Source organism: Paroedura picta, chromosome 2, assembly GCF_049243985.1.
Source record: "Paroedura picta isolate Pp20150507F chromosome 2, Ppicta_v3.0, whole genome shotgun sequence".
In the NCBI taxonomy this organism is placed as follows: domain Eukaryota; kingdom Metazoa; phylum Chordata; class Lepidosauria; order Squamata; family Gekkonidae; genus Paroedura; species Paroedura picta.
The window spans coordinates 143,193,341-143,214,794 of record NC_135370.1 but is presented as its reverse complement, the minus strand read 5'-3'; the positions used below and the strand labels follow the sequence as shown (position 1 = coordinate 143,214,794).

The 21,454-nt window shown below is 41.6% G+C and overlaps 1 protein-coding gene across 4 annotated transcripts in view; it reads right to left on the bottom strand.

The window, feature by feature from the left end:
• The window catches only part of NUBPL (NUBP iron-sulfur cluster assembly factor, mitochondrial), a 130,586-nt gene that overhangs the window by 28,628 nt on the left and 80,504 nt on the right, over positions 1 to 21,454 (bottom strand). For all 4 annotated transcript variants that reach the window (XR_013228475.1, XM_077323048.1, XM_077323047.1 and 1 more), the window contains one exon: positions 2,866 to 2,959. Coding sequence is in view for 3 of the 4 variants with exons in the window: in XM_077323048.1 (XP_077179163.1) it covers positions 2,866 to 2,959 (94 nt within the window). In the remaining variant the exon portion in view is untranslated. The remainder of the gene's footprint in view (positions 1 to 2,865; positions 2,960 to 21,454) is intronic.

Here is a 21,454-nt window from a genome sequence, read left to right as displayed (position 1 = left end):
GACACATTGGAAAAATAAAGAAAAAACAGCTCTGGGGGCCTTAAAACACTGGCTCCCAATATATCTGGTTGTAACCCCAAATATTTCCAGGATTTTTCAGATATCCTGGAAAATCCCAGAGACTGCATTATATCCAGGAAATAATGATAAGTGGATATATCAGACTGGATATATCTGAATGCATATCTCTCCTTCTGAACACCAACAAAAAATTATATTCCTTGTTATGTAAGGAGTTCGTAGTCTGAGGAAGAGTGCTTGTACCCAAAAGCTCACGCCCTGAATAAATCTTTGTTGGTCTTAAAGGTGCTACTGGAATCTGATTTTATTGTGCTACTTCAGACCAACACGGCTACCCACTTGAATCTATTCTGAACACCAACTTATATGTGATTCAGGCTACAAGGAGGAAGTTTATTTATGTAGGGCTCAACATGCACCATTTTCCCATCATGTCCAATGGCATGCAAGCTGGCCTATACAAGCAGGGGCTCAGATGGATTCCAGCATTCACAATCTCATAAGGTATTATATGTGCAGTGGCCCATTCATGAGAACTCTTAGCAAACTAATGATCTGTGAGTACACAGCATTAGCATGCTAATGTGACTCACGGGCAAATGATATAGAATACACTTATCTGTTGTTTTCCCCCCATGGCCAGCACCAAATATAATTCAGGCTTGAGTAATAACAGCAGACTCACATTCTATTGAAAGAAGCAACTAGGGTGGTTGGTATATTATAAGATCCAACTGTAAGTTCTTAACACGAAAGAAAATTCTAGTCAACACTAAAGTTTCTGCTTCCACAAATAATCTACTGAGTTCAGGGGGATTGTCTAGATTAATTTCTTGGACTGACAGGTCAAGTTCTGTCAATATAAGGAATAGGAATAGGCTTAATACAATTTTAAAAAACCTCTCTGCTGCTGCATTGTGAACACTGGATCCTGGTAAGAAAATAATTTTAAGTAACTGGATAGATGTCAGATTTTTGCCGTCTAGTATTTACTTTACTGCTGTCAGTTCCTTCCATCCAGATTCTAGATTGGTTTCCCATAGCAGAGATTCTAAAAAGCAAGTGTGCATGTTTGTCATGTACATTATTTTTTCTCTAACATCCCTTTCAAAGTGTGAGTTTGTTCATGATCCCTTTCCCCATTAATCACAACCAATCAAAGTGCTCTTTAAAGTTCAGAGGTCAATGTAGTTAAATGTTTAAACAAAACATTGTGTGCATAGTGGAAGGGAAGGCTCCCATATCTAATTTTCAAACTGCCTACTAACATAAAAAACATACCTATTCTAAGTATCATCTTTAAGCATATTTAACTGGTATTCAGCAGAACATCCCCATTCAAACTGTTACAAGAGCCAGCTTGGAGTAGTGGTAAGGAGTGCAGACTTCTAATCTGGTGAGCCGGGTTCAATTCTGCACTCCCCCACGTGCAACCAGCTGGGTGACCTTGGGCTCGCCACGGCACCGATAAAACTGTTCTGACCGAGCAGTGATATCAGGGCTCTCTCAGCCTCACCCACCTCAAGTCTGTTGTGGAGAGAGGAAAAGGAAGGTGACTGTAAGCCACTTTGAGCCTCCTTCAGGTAGCGAAAAGAGGCATATAAGAACCAACTCATCTTCTTCTTGGGTTCTGTGTTCTATGTACGATGAGCTGCAAGCTATAACTTTGCAAGCTACAAATGTTATTTGTAAACTGCCCTGAGCCATAAGGGAGGGTGGTATAGAAATATAACAAATAAATACAACAAACTAATTGCTGCCATATCAGTTCTCACCTCTATGCTTGTTCACAGGCCAGGCCCCTTGTAGCCATGTTTCTCTCCTCCCTAGCCCTTTGAAAAGTCAGAAATACACTTCTTCCCCTTCTCATAATCTCATAAGATGTTCTATTGAAATTATCCATTCTATTAAACATACAGGACGTGCATATAGACAGTATGCTGGATTGAGAAGATTGCAAACAATTAAATGGTTATGATTTGGAGTCAATATTAAGAAAACTCTATTCATCTTGCAGGTTACATATCAATGGCCATTCTCTCAGGCAGGCCAACTGAAAGGTGACTTAAGAAACCTATTTGGTAGTTGCATCTGCTTGAAACTGAATATTTTTATTCCAAACTCGTTTTCACAAGTTACCTGTGGGAATGAGATGTCACTTTGGCTCCACAGTAAATCTCCACTAATGAAAGCAATATCTGTCAGCGGAATGGGACTTTATCCCTTGCCCCTATATGCAGACTAAAATGCTTCCTGAAATGTTTGTCCTGACAAACTGTGGACGCACTAGGAACAGTACAAAAGAGCAAGAGTCCAGAAGAACCTTAAAGACTAACAAAATCTGCAGCAGGAAATGAACTTTATTTATTTATTTATAGACTGCCCTCCCCTGAGGCTCAGGGTGGTTTACATGGAATTGGAGAGAAAAAAACAGTACAGATAACATGATAAATTGAACAATAGTGAAACAGTCATAACAGGAGAACAGTAACATAATGGGATAATTTCATGAATCACTGCTCCCTTCAATTTGGTATCTGAAGAAATGATCTCTGATTCATAAAAGCTCACATCCTGCCACAAATTTTGTTAGTTTTTAAGGTGCTACTGGACTCTTGCTCATTTCTACTGCTACAGACAGGCCAGCATGGTTACCCATCTTGATCTATCCCCTAGGAACAGCACATGAGGGGAGTTGGAGACAGCACATGGAGGAAGAAAATCCACAAAATTCCCTCCTACCATTAGCAGAACCTTCTGAAGGCTGTAACCCATTATGTTTCCATCCCCCCCCCCCAATTTCCAGTTGCTTTAACCATTAGTAAGATCTAAATATGAGATTACCTGCAATTGGGATATTCTGTGAGATTGACAACTGTACATCTCCTGTTCCTGGAGGCATGTCAATTACTAGATAATCTAGTTGCTGCCATTCAACCTAGAAAAAATGCAAAACAAAGTATACAGACAGGCATCTTAATGAAAAGAAATACACAGTTCAAACCTACAGTTGTCTTCAACATGAATTGAAATTATTTTGATGAATCAAACAACTATAAAGTGACTGCTGCAATCAGTTCCTAGGCTCCAAGAGATGGTACCATTAGCCCTGGCAGAAAATGCAGGGTTAATGTCCCAGCAGCAATCCAACAGACGACACCATATTTCTTACAGGTAATAAAGAAGACTTGAAATTACTATTGATGAAGGTTAAAGCAGAAAGTGGCAAAGTAGGATTACAACTGAACATCAAGAAGACAAAAGTAATGACTACTGGGCAATTACACCAACCTTAAGGTTTGCAACAAATAAATTGTAATTGTTCAAGATTTTCTATTCCTTGGTTCTATCATCAACCAAATGAGAAACTGCAAGGAAGAAATCAGAAGATGGAGACTGGGAAGGGAAGCCATGAAGGAACTAGAAGAGATCCATAAATATATAGATCTGTCTCTGGTGGCCAAGATAATTCATGCCACAGTATTCGGCATTACTAGGTATTGGTATGAAAGTTGGACAATGAAGAAAGCTGACAGGAAGAAAGTAGATTCCTTTGAAATGTGATGTTGGAGTAGTTTTTTACAAGTACTGTAGGCCATCAAAAAGATAAGTGGGTTCTAGATCAATTCAATTCTGAATTCTCCCTAGAACAGGCTTTCTCAACCAGAGTTTCATGAAAGTCTGGTATTTCTCAACAGCCCAAAAAGGGTTTGCTGATTGGGTGAGAGTTAATTAATTTTTATATATACTTTTTAAATTTTGGGGAAAAAACAGATGATATGACCCAATATGGTTATGTCGACCTGCCCCCCCCCCCATACAAAAATGGCTAACGATGGGCCTGGAGGGGGTGAAATGGTGAGGGGCCCCAGTCATAAAAATACTTACTGGCTCATCTCAGCTGGTAGAAACTGGAATCCAAATAGGTTAAGTACTCTCATTTTTAACTTAACTGCGTTGTAGCATTGGCAGGGGGCGATGGAGCAGCAGATGCCTGCCCCAGCTCTATTCCTGGCCAAGTGGAGTAGGCTGCTGGGCCATTTCTGGCATTAGAGGCAAAGGAGAAGACGGAGCATGATGTCACATCTGGTGGAAGTGTCCAGGTGATGCCACTTCTAGTGACATGTGACTTCTGGGGGCATGGTAGGAAGGTGTGGCCTGCTGGCATCACCTCTGGAGTTTCTTGAAGTCTGAAAAATGTTTCAGGGGTTTCCCAACAATAAAAAGGTTGAGAAAAGCTGCCCTAGAAGCTAAAATGGCTAATTTGAAGCTATGGTGCTTTAGTCACATTATGAGAATGGAAGACAATAAAGTGAGGAAAATTTGAGAGCAGCAAGAAAAGAGGAAGGCACAACATAATATTGATTATCTCTGTAAAGGAAGCCACAGCCTTCAGTTTGAAAGCCTGATAACAATGCAGAATTTTTGAAGATATTAATTCACTGGGTGAAAAGTGACTTGATGGCATTTGGCACACACACACACACAACAATCCAGCCCTCTGAATCCAGACTAGCACAAAATCAGCAAACAGAGAAATAAGGCAGAGTACATAATCAGAGACATGAGTCATGGAGATCCATAATATTAATCACAGATGTAAAGTTCAACAGAGCTACATTTCTTGCTAGTGAAAGCAAACAGATCACACCTTTATTCACTGCGTGGAGTTCTGAGTGAAACCATACTAAGTACAAGATTTTTGAGGCCAAAGATATTTTATGTTTACGCTCTAAAAGTTTACCATCCATTAATTTTGGAACAGGCCACATTCAAATTCAAATCCAATCTGCCTTAATAAAGATGGCAATTTTAAGAAAGTTGAGTCTTCAAACTAAATAAATCACAATTCACAAATATAACTTAAATCACAACAGAATTCATAAATCACAACAGAATCTTGAGACTATGCATATGCATCTTCAGTATACCGACTACCCGTTTTCCATTTGTTACTTGTTGGGGGCTATCAAATTCTTTCCTCAAGAACCTCCCAGCACCACAAAAGAAGCCCCAGCGGATAATGGGAGCTACTGGATTTATACATGATGCTGGTGAGGCCAAGACTTCTGCCAGGGACTTTGGGCAAGCTCACTATCTCATTAAAAAAATACTACAACTCTTGCAAAGATACTGTTTAGATAACTTGCTGGAAGTCCATAACCCTTGCAAGTATTATGAAGCACTAACCACTGTAGCTACTTTGCAAGGATTGGAGCACATTTAAAAGATGCATTCAGCTTGTGCAAAGTAAAGCTCTGTCTTGCAAGCAACACATTTAAAACCAGAGACTTCCTTGTGAATGAACTTCATATAATCTTTGATTAACACAACACTTATGTTTTTACAATTAGACTCCAAAAAGTATTGCCAGAGAAGGTAAAAGAGGCTTGACACATTATATATGTGCTTTAGGATGCTTAGGGCTGATCCTGTGTAGAGCAGGGGGTTGGACTAGATGGTCTGTATGGCTCCTTCCAACTCGATGATTCTATGATTCTATATAACCAGATCTTGCAATGCGAGATTCATCTGAATTAAAATACACAAGTACCCCAGACAGTTCTGGGAGACTTCAATCTCCACAAAGAGCTGCCATCCTCTGCAAGTAACAGAAAAAGTGTTATAAAAATGTTATATGTATTACTCACTGCTTTAAATGATTTTCAAAAGTGACTGCAATTTATAAGGTGTTGGGAAATCTATCATCTACTCCCCATGCTTAAAGAGTTGCCTCCTGACAACTCATTAGAAGAGTTGTTCAGTGACTGGCACAGCTGAATGCTAGTTGCTATCCATTAGATCACTCCCCCATCCTCTCCAACCCCGCCTTAAACGAGGCTCCTGGTATATGGAGGAGCTATGTGAAAGGAAAAGAAAGCTGAGATGACTGGAGCGAATTTGGAGGAAAACTCATGATGAAGCCTTGAGAACATCTTATAGGGAGTTTTACGCAGCTTTCATTGCAACTGTGTCCAGGCCTGTGGACAGAGTATTGCTGTTGAGACACAGCTGCACTGATACTACCTCCCTTGCGGGGTACTGCAAGGTGTAATCCTCTCCCCAACTTTAACATCCTCATTTACCCTCTCACCCAGCTGGTCTTGGGGTGGGCAGGGATTTTTAGTGTCTTGATTTTATTGTTCGATTTTTGTTGTGAGCCGCCGCGGGCTAGCTGACTAGGAGTGGCAGCAGAAAAGCCCAATAAATAAAAATAAAATAGATATCAGGAAAACTTGGCCTTACAGGCAGGAGACGGTGATAACAATGATAGCCGGTGATAACAATGACACTAAGCATTTAAATAAAAGTAGTAAATTCAATCTCTCTTTAATGCCAAATGAAACACACAAATTCCCTGTTCAAAATCATACACTGTTTTGTGTCGTTTTTAGTGTAATAAAGAGTACCACGTGGATTTGTTTCTGGGCTTTCTCTTGAGCCAACATAGCTACCTGAAACTTCTATCGACTTAACAAATGCCAGACTGTAGTCAGTAAGGAGAGGGATTCTAAAACTGGAAGCAAATGACCTGGGAAAGGATTGCACTATTTAGATAATGTTACCTGATTTGGATTTAACTTCAGGTTTATACAAAGATCTGAGAGCATTGCCCCTTTATGTAGACAGGGCAATGTTCTAGAGTTAGGGCCTTGACCCTGCCAAGATCTAAAGTACCTTCCAACAGATAGACTGGAGTGTGAGAGGCCCTTTGCACTCCTCTAGCTGGTCCAAGTTTTACCACTCTGAAGATGAACCAATCCACTCAGGGTTTTCCTGATCTGTTGCTTCCAAAACCTGAATGGAAGGCTGCTGTTGCAGAAGTGGCAGAGGGGTCTTCTCCTAGAATGTCCTAAATGCACAACACCCTGGGGTACAGCAAGCTCTTTTTTCATCTTACTCCCAGATACAAGCTAGGATAGGCCTTGATACCCACTCAATCTTTACCTAGTTTGTCAAATTGATCTCTATTTTTTCTATGTTTGCAGTTTTTTGCTGTTGTTGTTATCAATCTTCTTGCCTTTCACTCATAAATACGGGATACACACAGAGAGGGCTTTTCATGGCAGTTCTCACTGATACTAGCACTTTTTAGGGTTGTTCTCCCAAGTCCTGAGGAAGGAACTGGGAGAAATCAGTGCAACCTTATGAGTACTGGATTCCTTTTAAAAAAAACAAAAAAGCACTATATACCCATATTTATATTCCTCCAAGAAACGCAACATGACATACCTATCCCGCCCCCTCTGTTTTTATCCTCACAATAACCTTGGGTGTTATCCTGAGAGAAAGTGAGTGCCCAAGGTCAGATGGAAAGCTTTATAGCTGAGCAGAAACTGAGTACTGCTTTGTGTGATCTAAGTTCAATGTTGTAGTCACTGCACCATATTAAGTGTAAGGATTAGGGAAGCAGACCTGACAGTCTTATTGAGAACCTTCTAAAGATTCGCCTGACTTACAGCTAGATGCCTGGAAGAAAGGAAAGCAAATATAAAATGTAGCAGTTCACACCAATCCCGTCCTTTTACAGAGAGTGACAAAGGTCAGAGACTCCAAAGTACTGCAAATTAGGCGTTCTTTTATTTAGTCACACTGAGTTATCTCCACAGCAGCTCTCATAAATCAGTTAAGTTTCCACTGCCACTCTAGTGAAAGCTATTTGGCTTGCTTGTTCACCCAAGGATCTCACCCAAGTTGCCTCTTGCTTTACAAAGTCCTTGTAGGCCCGCTGCTAGACCCTCTCTCAAGGCCAGTCCTTTCTCTGACAGGAAGACCAACAGCTGTCTTCTTCATTACTTCCTTCTGGGAGGCATGTATTTCTTCACCCTCTCTGATAACATCCAGGTCTGAGGTTTTCCAGCTGTCTTCCTCAGACTTTGATGATGATGATGATTATTATTATTATTATTTGCCACTTCCGAGAGGCTTGTGGCGGTTTACAAAAGTCTGACTAAAACTCCATTAAAACCCCATTAAAGTGGACAATCACAACATCAGAAAAACATGGCAGAACCCTACCCCCCCTTACCCATCTACGAGAGGGAGGAGAAGGGAGTGACAAAATTAGAGATGGAATTAGTTGTTTAACATCACGGGGAACCCAATTGCTCTTCCTGGCTTTCACTGCTACATTCCTGTTTCACATTGCCTCTTGGACCTCCATCAGTGGCCATGTCCCTCTCCTACCCTTTCCTGGTTCCTTCCAGACACACTCCTACCCCCAAACGCTGGGCTCTCTCTCCTTTTTATTTCTTGGCCCCTCCACCTCCACCTTGTTCCTAATTGCTCCCACCTGGGCTTCCATGCTAATCTGCTGGCTACTCCCTGGTAAACTGCTGTATAAGGTACCTTATCATCAATAGCCATAGTCTTGATGTTAGCAAGAATCAAATTAGTACATCCCTACTAATCTTATTTCCAAATTCATAGTTTTCCTCTTCTTGTGAGCATATATTCATGTCAATGGAATCCTATGAATAATCTACCACATCCCCCCGCCCCTGAAAACTGCAGATGAGATTTGTCTGAAGATGGAAAGTGCACTGATCCAGTCGGTAAATATCAAAAGCTTGTAATGCTTACATATTAAATATGCCTGCAGTGATCGCAAAAGATAGACTATAAAGTTCTTCTGTTAACTCTCAAGAGATAAGCAAATAATCTTTTTTAAAGAGAGCAGACATAGGAGCTTTGAAACTTCACAAAGTATTCTAAGACTTCATTTAATTAGATATGGATGACAAAGATATATTAAGCATAAAAAAGATAGCATTAGTAAGAGAACTATGTCTCTTCATAGAATATTTTTCACTAACTATTGTTTTATTGGATACTTGGTGATATGTTCACTGTGAGGGATAAATCACAGATAAGTTGTTCAAAGATGTTGGTTTACCTTATTTTACATATCCTAGTTCTCTCCCCGGTGGGGCCCAAAAGCAGATTATATATCTTCTTGTCGAGCCTACCTGTTCTTATGGAGTTTCAATGTGATGGCAGTGTCTCTTTCAACAGCCATGTTACACACACCTCCTTTCCCTTTATATTAACAGGGCAGCAACTGGCCGACAGACACCATTAAGAAAAAGACAACAAACATGTAGTGCTTGCAGCCTGGATTTCCCACTTTCTTCAATGGACCTTTCTGGCTTCTATCTCACAGCTCTGGCATCCTACCTGCTCCCTTCCTTGGTTTTGCCAGTTTCAGCAGCAGTGGTAACAACAAAGACTGACAGCCAAGGAAGGAAACTCTGCTAAGATGGCAAAAAATGCACTAAATGCACTAAGAAGTTGATGCAGGCATTTGTGGCATGTTGGCCATTGTTGTACAGTTTCTGAAACTATATGATATGCTGTTTCCCAAGCACTGGATATTGTTAGAACAAAACATCATGTTAAGTTGAATGGCTGCGTGTTCACATCCAAATTGCACTTTTATGTCCTATTAAAAGAGCCAGGAATCTGCACATTCAACCCATTTTACTGCTCATCATGATCATGACTTTAAGGCTATTTTCTTAGAGAATGCAGATGACCAATGGGTGTGTGGGAAAACATGCTTGTTTTCTAAATATAAGCTAATGCCTGGTTCTGTAATAACAGTGGTTGAGTTGCTCTCTACCTACTGACTTGTTCTGTTGATACCTACTGAAGACATCAGCTCTAACTAAAAGCTGCATGATCTAGAAACCACAGAGTAAAAGACGAGTCAGTTCCATAAACAAATATGCTGCCCATTAAATTCTACAAACTGGAGAAGTATCTTTCCACTCAACATCACTAATGATCATCCAACCAGGTAGGAAAGTGTCACTCAAACCTTTACCCCATACAGAATGCATGGCAGCCCTTCCCTCCATTCACTCTCTTTATTACCAGCCTTGCTAAGGCATTATCAGTGGAGAATCCTCATGTTCCGGTTCCAGCCACCTGTCAGACTGCAATACTACTTTATGCAGATGATGCTATTCTTGGTCTGTGTAGGCTGCTGATAGTGTTTCAGAATTATTGTATTTGTGACAGTTTGTAATAAATTGCAAACATCTGAAGTTATGGTTTTTCAAGATCCCCTTGGATTAAGCAATTGTCTTGGATGCTAAACAATCAGATAACTGAGCAGCTATCACAGTTTCGCTATCTAGGCATTCTCTATCAAATTTCCTTCTCACTGAGAGTGTATAAAGAGTGCACCCTCCTCTATGTATTCTTCAGTGGCTACTCACTGTTTCTTTTTTTTTCTTCAGAGGGTCAGTTTGTTCCTGAAGTTATTCAATTTTTAGGGCTAAAAAGCTGTCACAGTTTTTACATGGGGTGGATTTTTGGATGATGAGTCAATAGCTCTATTGATCAATGTTTTGAAGCTTTTATTTAAAAAAAAAAAGAAATTTCCTGTTGCATAGCATCTGGGGTACTTTGATTTAAACTGAGTCTTGGGCCGGTGGAAGACCAAGCTTAATCTGGCTTTCTACCTTTACTTGAAGGTTCTGTTTTCTAGGAAAGGGTTTTTTTGGGGGGGGGCTGTCCCCTGCATTTTTGTTATCTATCTGCAATTATGCCGCAATACTATCTTTTAACAGAGCACTGGAAGCCGTGGATAATCAGTTGACCCTTCCTAGGGTTAGTAGTATGTCCTCTACATCGGTGGTCCCCAACCACCGGGCCGTGGCCTGGTGCCGGGCCACGAAGGCCCTGGCACTGGGCCGCGGCTCCCTCTCCCCGCCCCCCCACAGTAAGAAACTTCCCAGGCCGCAAGTTTGCGGCCCAGCAAGCTTCTTACTGTGGGAGGGGGGAAGAGGGAAGCAGGGCCGCACATGTGCGTTTTTAGCCGCGCGTGGCGCATGCACGGCATGCGCGGCCGGGCATTCACCCTCCCTGCTGCTGCCGGTCCCCAGCCTGAAAAAGGTTGGGGACCACTACTGTACATTAATTTATATATTGTACCTCCTAGACTTCCATATTATTTTTATTGATCGTTCCTAGATATCATATGGGTTGTTTTATTACTAGTTTAAATACTTTCCCCACTGCTGTTTTGCTGGGTAGATTACAAAGAGTAGCTTATTCAGTTAGACTACATCCTTCTGGATCGGGCATAACTGAAACGTTGCCTTTTAACTTTTTTGACTGCATGCTGGTGCTTCCTTTGAGAGACTTCTGGATTCTGCCAATCATGGCTTCTGGTGTGTATCTGCTCCCCTGGCTTTTTGGCTAGCTGATGCATAGTGCTCGTTGTTGCAAAAAAATTTACTGCAGAGGATTCAATGTCTGTGTACAATTGGAGGGCAGGATTAATGTGATTTATATTGTCCAAGATCATTAGGTCATTCGACTATTTAAGAAGAGATTCAAGAATGCATGGCAGAAAAACATTTATAATAACACAGATGATCAAGCAAGCCACATGGTGGAAAACCTTAAACTAGTCACCTGAATTGGCTTTCTGTCTATGGGAAATACGGGAATATAATTTCAAATCATAGATTGAATTCCCCCCACCCCTTGAAACAGTCTATATGCACGTCCTGTATATAAACAACACTCTGTCAGATCACAGAATGCCTATCCGTTCTTACATGCTGGATCAGTTCTAAGAACTGTGTCTATATGCAAACACTTTGTTGAATAGGAATAAATTAGATAAGATTAACACAACATTATACTAAAAGAAATTCTCTTTTGTAAACAAACAAGTGAGTGTTGGTTACAAAATTATACCTACAACACCCACCCTATGTCAGCCGCTGTGCATGTGTGGAAATGCTAACGTGTTCACTCCTTCAGAATGCGCAGTGTTGTGAAACATTTCAGATGCTGAAAATGTAATTGCTCTTTAAGAACAGCATTCATTTTTTTAAAAAAGATGTTTCTTGACATTTATTGTTAGAGCAATGTAATTAACTGCTATGTGGTTCTATGCACTCCCCCCACCAATTCAGAAACATCATTACTGCTTCTTTATAAATTGCTTTAATCAATCACTATGCATGTGTGACAAATTAAAAATCTAAATTTTCGGTATTCATAATATGCATTCCAAGTATTATGGAAGTAGCCGTATTTAAGAATGCTTCATGAGATCACAGTCTGCAATATGTATTACTTGAAGAGTAAGAACAAAGAGAAACTGGTAATTATATTTTTGAAACAAAGTTTTATCAATAGCATATAACCTTTATTTTGTTAAGAGGCAGACTTGCAGAGCTCCATTCGAGCATCGCTACAGACTTGGTGACAGCCAAAGAATTAACAGAGTGTCTGTCTCAAAGCAATGTTTACTACAAAAGCTAGGGAAGAAGAAGAGTTGATTTTATATGTCAATTTTCTCTACCCAAAGCGGCTTACAATCGCCTTCCCTTTCCTCTCCCCACAACAGACACCCTGTGAGGTAGGTGAGGCTGAGAGAACCCTGATATTACTGTTCAGTTAGAACAGCTTTATCAGTGTTGTGGTGAGCCCAAGGTCACCCAGCTGGCTGCAGGTGGGGGAGTGCAAAATCGAACCCGGCTAGCCAGAAGTCTGCACTCCTAACCACTACACCAAATTAGCCCTCTCTCAGATAACAAAGCTTTAAATTGACTGAAAATTTCATACCTGGAAGCCAAACTTCCCTTTGTCCTTTGGGTCATCCAACTCTCTTGCGACCCATATTTTGCCTAAGCCTGCTTTTCTCCTGGTGGTGGTGGTGGTTGGAAGTGCCATCAAGTCACAGGTGATTTGTGATGACCCCATAAAGTATTAAGGCAGAGATTTCATTACCTGTCTCCGCATCACAACTCTGTTATTCCTTGGAGGTCGCCCATCCAAATACTAGCCCGGGCCCACTCTGCTTAGCTTCCGGGATCTGTTTGACAATCCAGGTCAGGGCTTTTCTTCTACTTCATGTTCATTTCCAATGGCCACATAAACTACACCTGAGGTTTCTAAAGGTTTGCAGCGCAATCACTTTCATGAAATCATTACATATTTATGACTCTTTGGCCTGCCAGTAATATAAATATTTTCTATCAAGGCCTGCCAAAGTTTTAGTCAGGAATGTTGGAGTATTCAAGTAGACAGAAGTCAGCCTCTAGTTCCTTCTCCATTTATTACCAATGAGATAGGCACAGCTAATAGCTCGCACCAAGTAATCCTCCCAATCCCACGGAGAACACAGAATTAAGAAGTGAAAACAAAGAATCTAATGTTCCTTATTCCCAAAAGCTGTACCAAACTGCACTGAAGGGTTCAAATTGGCTGAGAAATAACATTCCATCACTTCTAATATCCTTCAAACACAAAAAGTCAACCCCTGTTTAATTGTGTTCAGGAATCAGGCAATATGGACAACCTAACACATTTGTACATATAAAGTCATTGGCTTTTCAAAATTACATGCTACATCCTGCCTGAGACATTCCTATCTTTCACTGGAAGAAGACTGCATAGTTAGCAAGGCAGACTAGTAGACTATATCCCTCTATTCCATGGTATTGTATAATTTGCTTTTTAATTATTATGGTGCAACTGCTTCTCAGGGAACTCCTCAGCTCTATGCCCAGATGCACCTTGTATAGTAATGCACCAGGCTGGGGGCTGATTGTCAACCCAGGATGACATGATATAAGGGACTGCTGGCCATCCCTCTCTGTGCTACCAGGTGCCCTGAGATGGAGTCCTTCTATTTCCTGCAACAGGATATACTTAGTGGTAGATTTAGAAGTGTGAACAAGGAGAAATGGTCAGGATGGGGAAGAAACAGGGGCACAAGAGATTGGCTGGATGTGTAGCAAGTGAGCTCAACTAAAAGCAATTCAGAATGACCACAGTGACTAAACAGCTCTGGGTTGGTGAACACTCCAAATGAAGCGAGGCCCTCAGAGAAATGGATGGAGATAGACTAACTATAGAAGGAAAAAAAGTGAAGGAGAGCCAAGTTTCCTGGGACCAGAGTTACTAGATCAGAGCATAGAACAAAACCCCTGCCTCAAGTAGTAGAAGAAGAATTGGTTTTTATACCCCGCTTTTCTTTGACAAGTTGTGACCTGGGCCTCCATGGCTAGGGAGGGATCCAGGATCACACCAAGGCCTGTAACAGTGATCGAAGATGTAAAATTGACTTCCCCAAGAGCTGGGAATTGTACTACTTCCCTCCTAGTACATCGACCCAGTCAAAGAAACTGTCTTATCTAGATTTAATTTCAGCTGACTTGGCTTGCCGCCAGTCCATGATAGCCTCCAGATATCTGACTAAATAATAACCATGCAATATTAATAACAGGTAGTTGTAACAATAAACTGCACAAACAATACAGTAAACTGCACAAACAGTGCCACCCTCTGTCCCTGACCTTGAAGGAAAGACTCCAGCCATTTCAAAGCTGTGCCTCATATTCCTATGTTGACTAGACATTGGGCCAACAACCCACGGCCGACAATGTTGAACACTGCTGTCAGATCTAACAAGAATAGCAGTGCCAACCTGCCTAGATCCAGTTGCCTCTGGGGATCATCTGTGAGCTGTCTCCACCCAGGTCCGGCCACGTCAGAATACACAGTGGAATGTATCAAGAGCCAACGTTTCCTCCAGGAAGCTTTGTAGCTGTCCCAAAACCACATTTAACTGTCTTTCCCAGAAATGGCAGATGTGACACTGGGCGATAGTTGGCAGGGTTGGATAGGTCCAACCCCTGTTTTTTCAAAAGTGGCTTAACCACTGCCTTCTCTAATTTCTCTGGGAAATTTCCCTTATCCAGGGGCAGACTGATAATCTCCCAGAACGGGAGCCTTATGTCATCACCACTAACTTTCACCAGCCACAAGGAGCACATGTCAAGGAGGTACATGGTTGGCCAGATAGCTGCCAGGGCAAAGGAGAGCAGACTGAACCAGAATAGGACCTTCAGATGGCCAAGGGGCCTTCAGTTTGCTATCTGTTTCAAGTTCAGTAGATAAGTCCTGACAGAGAGACAAGATTTTCTCTTCAAAAAATATAATGTCCAATTGAGCAATTTTGGATGGTACTCTTAAAGATATCAGTGATCCAATTGTTTTGAGAAATTGACCTGGGTTTGAACTTGTATACTGCTCTCTCATAAGAATTAATAAATATCTTATAAGATATTCTTGAATTTTCCATCAAACTTGCCCTAGCCATCTCAGTTCCTGTTGCTGTTTGCACAGCTCCACAGAGCTGGCTTGGGATGGGAGTGGAAAAGGCATCATCAATATCAGAATGGCAGCAATGCCAATCTACCACTAGCACCGAGTTTATGGGAGGGGCATAGGATCCCATGGTGTAGGGGTAGTCAACCTGTGGTCCCCCAGATGTTCATGGACTACAATTCCTATGAGCCCCTGCCAGCGTTTGCTGGCAGGGGCTCATGGGAATTGTAGTCCATGGATATCTGGAGGACCACAGGTTGACTACCCCTGCCATAGTGTATTCTGGAATCCAACAGGATTCATTCATCTCTGTGGGCAACCAAAATCAACTTTCCGCCTATACAGGGAGTGAACAGGGCATTGAGCTGAGCCTTAAGGGCAAAATAGTCTAACCACAGCACTCCAGCTGATTGTACTGGACCAATATAGATCCGTGCCTCAAAGATCAAATCCCACATATGCCTTGCTTGATGCATGGGACCAGTAACAAATTGGGAGAGTCCCAGTGTTGCCATGGCAGAGAGTTTTGTGAGGAGACAGCTGTCTCTGTATAGATGTTGAAGCCTCCCAGAACTAACAGTTTAGGAAACTGCAAAGCCCACCCAACCAACAGATCCAAGGAACACGATAGGGCATTTGCTAGTGTATTAGGCAGTTGGTACCCCAGAAAGATGTCCAAACGCTCCACTGTGTCCTATATTAGCCCCACACGTTCAATTCCTGGGATTGTTGAGATGGGGTGTGCCCTAAAGGAAAGATGGAGGGAAAAGATTTGTCTTGGCAGTAGTATGTATGATAAGATTTAGGGGTCTTAGTGTGCCATACACTGAACATGAGTCAGCAATGTTTTTTGGTGGCTAAAAAGGCAAATGGGATTTTGGGCTGTATCAAAATCAAAAGGAGTATATAGTGTCCAGATCATCCAAGGTGATGGTAACATAGCGAGACAAGAGTCACTGAGACCTCCCACAGCCCACAGTTCATAGGTTTAGGAAGCCAACCACCAGCAATCTGATAGCTCAGAGGCCAAGAGCCAGGAAAGCAGCTCATTAATGACAGTGAGAGGGAAGGAGGAGTGTGATAGCCACACCAGTGCAGCCCAGGATGGTGGCTTGAGCTCCACCACATGCCAATACTCACACTTTGTGCAAGTACAAAGGCCATAAAGGCTGCACACTGGAGAGGCCGGCTGCTGATGGAATGAGAGGGCATGCTACAAGCTGGAGGACAGTCATCTGCCAGTGTGGCAGGCCAGTAGATTGGAGGTGTTAGGTGATTTTATATGTAAACAATACACGACACGGTAACAACAAAAGAAAATAAGTTCAGAAATCACCCACACCACAATATGGGTGATTAAACTTCCTCATGCATCACAAAAAGCCTGTGTTGAGAAGTAATGAGAAGATAAATCTACTCTCTAAATGTTGTGTGACACATTAATGCCTTTTGCTTTCTTGCTTACTGCAATAATTCTCACTAGTTAAGCACACTTAAAAGAAATAATGCTTAATTTTTTGCCTGAGAGATCCCAGTAGCAAACTAAACACTGTATAATTGAATTCCGGATCAGGCTTAAGGTTTTGGTTCTTACCTTCAAGGCCATACACAGTCTGGGCCCAGTGTAGCTGAGAGTGTACCTCTCTGCCTATACCCCCAAAAGAGCACTACACTCTGCCACCGCCAACTGGCTGGTGATCCCTGGCCCCAAAGAAGTATGTCGGTCTTCAACAAGGGCCAGAGCTTTTTCTGTCCTGGCCCTCACTTGGTGAAACTAACTCCCTGAAGAGATCAGGGCCCTGCCTGAACTCCCACAATTCCGCTGGGCCTGCAAAAGGGAGCTCCTCCAACAGGCATTCCCCCTGAAACTGACCAACCCAATAACATCTACAGGTCTCCCTCAGACACATCCCCCATGGCCTACACCAGTCTGACCTCTCAGGGAGTTTATCTAAGTTGTTGTTTGTATTATATTATTGTTGACTTAATTCATTGATATTATTTAAACCACTGTTAGATTATTGTTGATGCTCTATGCTCTATGCTTAGGTTGTTCGATGTAATACCCACAATGTTGTATGTAAACCGTCCTGAGCCGTATGGGAGGTCAGTATAAAAATCTAATAAATCCTTATCCATGGTTCCTCTATATATTTGTGAAACACCTCCTCCCCCCCTGCTAGCGCCCATTGTATCAGCTACAACGAGATTCAATTCTAATAAATAAATAAAATCCAAACAGAAATTTGTCACTGCAATGTAATGCCAATGTACTTTACATGTTATCAAGTTTCCATGTAATCAAAACTGGAGCAAAAGCTCTGGCACTTCAAATTTCAAAAAACCTTTAATGGAATATAAAAACATCATCAAAGTAGGAGTAATTCATAATTAATTGATAAGAATTACATATAGTCTAAATAAAACAAATAAGAGAAATAAAATAAGCAGCGACCAACAATAGATTCCTCCAGAATGCCCAGCAATCAGTAATTGCCACCAACTGTAGATGCCCCTGGTCTAGAACTGTTTCTTGCCTAGCTGACAGTCCCTTTGTATCACAGTAGCCACGGATTCGGCCACCAGTTCCATTATTTCTGGTGACCTATCAGCTAATAAATGTCTAATGATTCTGTTCATAGGGCCAGAAAGGTCCACCATGATAGGAGCAATAAGTCTGGCACTTTTGTTTTTGATGTGTCAAAGCTCCCATTAGCAATTCTGTTAGCTTCCATTAGCAACTATCAATCACATAGTATTGTTACCTTAGCAAATGCTAATATGATGGCACCATACATCATCTGTAACTCAAAAGGAATTATCATGCAAATCTGAAATGTATGTGTTGAATATATCTGCTATTTAAAACATATTAGGAGGGAAAGTCAACACTCACACACCAGAGAAACAGTATAGTGCAGTCACATCAGGGCCTACCATTTAAACACTGCAAAGTTGGCCATTGTAAATGTCATGCTTTACCACTAAGTGATGTAAATGGGGACAAAATGCATTTAACTGAAGGCTCTCCACTGGAAAATCTCAAAGCTAATAATGAAAGAGTCTTCTCATTGATCTCTTTAAAATGTTGCCTTACCTGTAAACAGGAACATTTAATGAATCTAGTCTAGTATTTATAACATGTACCTTGAATTCAGGTATTCTAGTAAGCATGAAACTACAGGTCACAGATAGCTCAAAATATGGTGAATAAAGAGGGATGCCTTCATTTATTAACCCCGCAACCTCACCTCAGAAAGCTCGGAACAGCTAAGGACTATGACTAAAAATCCTCCTTAGTGTTAATCACTATCATATTGATATAAAGATTTACATGGCAGCCACTTCAAGGAAAGGAAGTATGTGCTGCCAATCTCTGCTCCCTTTACATGGAGGTAGCAAATCCTCAACACACCTGTCCTGAATGGAAAGCCCCTTATTTATTTCACTGGACTGTGAAATAATTTGATTGGTATGTCCCATTAATACCTAACTTGTACTATAGCACTCCTTCCAAAACAGAGTCTACATCTAGCTGAGACTTGCTTTTCTGAAGTAGAGTCCTCAGCTGGTGGTGTTAAGTCCAATCACACCTGACCTATTGTAACCCTTTAGAGGCAAGTGAAGTTCAGAGGTGGTTTGCCATTGCCTGCCTTTGTATACTGACCCTGGATTTCCTTGTATCATGATCCGAGGCTACTCTCTTGAAGGAAACAGAACAACTGAGACATTCTTCATAGAAAAGAGTTTTTTATTAGATCCAAGAGGGTACATCTGAAGTATCATAATATGTTATTGCTAAGAACTATGGGTTTGAGCATTTTTAGAATACATATAGGCAACCCCCTCTCCCACCAATGCACTTTGTTCCCTATATAAGCTATTTCAAAGGCAGAAGAGCTTTTATTTTCAAAGGACAACTAGAAAAAAAGCAACAATTACATTTTTACACCTAGTGCCCAAAAGGCAGCCAGAACTACTCACGAGGGCCATAACATGCAGAATCAGAGATAGTATTGTTTATTGATTTTATTTATTTGTTATATTTCTATACTGCCCTCCCTTGAGGCTCAGGGTGGTTTATATAAAACGAAGCGATAATACAGCACATTATGAAAGACACTTTCTACTACTGTGTGTGTGTGTGTGTGTGTGTGCACGCTCGTGCATGCATGCACCGAGAGCCATGAGAAGGAAAAAGAGGGAGGGAAAACAGGGAAACCGGAGTTGATGGCTCCTGGGACTTTGGTTCACTTTTCCTAAGAATCATGTCATGTAGTACGGGGCTGCACGATACCTTGGTGGTTTACCATTCAAATACTAACCAGGGCTTACCCTACTTAGCTCTTGAGACTGGGGAAACCTGAGCCATCCAGGATAGGGGTGGGGGGAATCCTCAGCTATGCTTGCTTAAAATACACCAACATAAATGGTTCAGATATTTTAATTATGACAAGCAAGAATTTATTACAACAATGTACTTTGTATACTTGCAGCACTAATTCTATTAAATGTTATACAAAGAAAAACAGGCAAGTAGCTAATGGTGTGACACAGCAAACCATGAGGGAAGAATAGATTTTATATCCCGAAACTGGTCGTAAAGTCCATTTTACAATATTGCCTGTATTTTATGTAGGAGTCTATAAATTTCTTCTCCTGGATGCAATAAAATGCATTATGAATATTACATCTGACCAAGTTAAATATCTTGAGATCTTTATTTAATATTTTATATCCTTGTTTCAATGCCTAGAAGCCCCTTCAACTCACTATATTTGTACCACAGTGGCTCTTATATAGTTGAGAAGAGTCACTATGGGTGGAGCGGTGTCTGGGCCCTGTCCGGATGTCCGGACACCGATTCTGCTCCACGGGCCAATCCTGCCCCCAAAACCCTGCTGCAAGGTGCATGTGTAGAGGCGAGGCAGCGCTGTGGGCACCAAGGTAGCAGCAGAGCCTGCCCGGTGGCAGCAAAGGCTGTCCAGTGGAGGCGGCAAGGTGGAGGCAGTGGCTGCAAGGTGGCAGTCACGTCAACCACACCAAGAACTGCCAGCCCCAAGGCCACCGTGCATTTGCCCCACCCCCTTGTCCACAGAAGGTGAGAGAGGTGGAGGCTGCTCTGCGCCTTGCCAAAGTTGCCTCTCTGCACCTCCGCCACCTCCCTCCACTCTCTCATTGCCCCGCTAGCGCTCGCTGCATTTAGCCTGCAGCGGGCTTTCTTGCTAGTTACATTATAAAGCAAGATTAAGAAGGTAATACAGGCTCATACATAACTAGAGAATGAGAAGACTGAACCATTTAGTCAGATTTCTGTAATCCAAAAACTACAGAGGCTAAACTACAAAAACAGAAAGACACATTAATTACAAGCCCACTCACAATATAAAATTAACTAATTAAAAAAATAAGGGTATAACAGTGCAATCCTTAACAGATACCCTTCCAAGTAGGGTGAAGTTAATGAGCTTAGCAATGTGGAACTAAGACTGCATTTGTTAATTTCTGAATAGTAGTTTAATTTATGTTGCCCTTTGCAAAGTCTGAGCATAAATTCATTAACAATTCCATAAAATCTTAAACATCGGAGAGCTGCAATACTTCATATTTTAAGGGCTCAGGAATGCCATTCAAAAGATCAGATACTTTTCAAAAGATCAGATACTGGAGGCCTCACTTCAAGAAGGACGTAGATAAAATTTAAAGGGTACAGAGGAGAGTGACAAAGATGATCTAGGGCCAAGGGACCAAGCCCGATGAAGATAGGTTGAGGGACTTGGGAATGTTCAGTCTGGAGAAAAAGAGATTGAGAGGGGACATGATAGCCCTCTTTAAGTATTTGAAAGGTTGTCACTTGGAGGAGAGCAGAATGCTGTTTCTGTTGGCTGCAAAGGACACGCAGTAATGGGTTTAAGCTTCAAGTACAACAATATAGGCTAGATATCAGGGGGGGGAAATTCGCAGTCAGAGTAGTTCGGCAGTGGAATAGGCTGCCTAAGGAGGTGGTGAGCTCCCCCTCACTGGCAGTCTTCAAGCAAAGGCTGGATACACACTTTTCTTGGATGCTTTAGGATGGTTAGGGCTGATCCTGCATTGAGCAGGGGGTTGGACTAGGTGGCCTGTATGGCCCCTTCCAACTCTATGATACTATGACTCTATACTTGTTTATAATATTAACTGCCCTACAGTTTGTCAGCAACAGATAGCACTAACAATAAGATCAACAATGCCTTAAACATGAATTTGAACACTTATAAAAGCTGCCTTAACAACAATTCCCTTTTTACCTTTA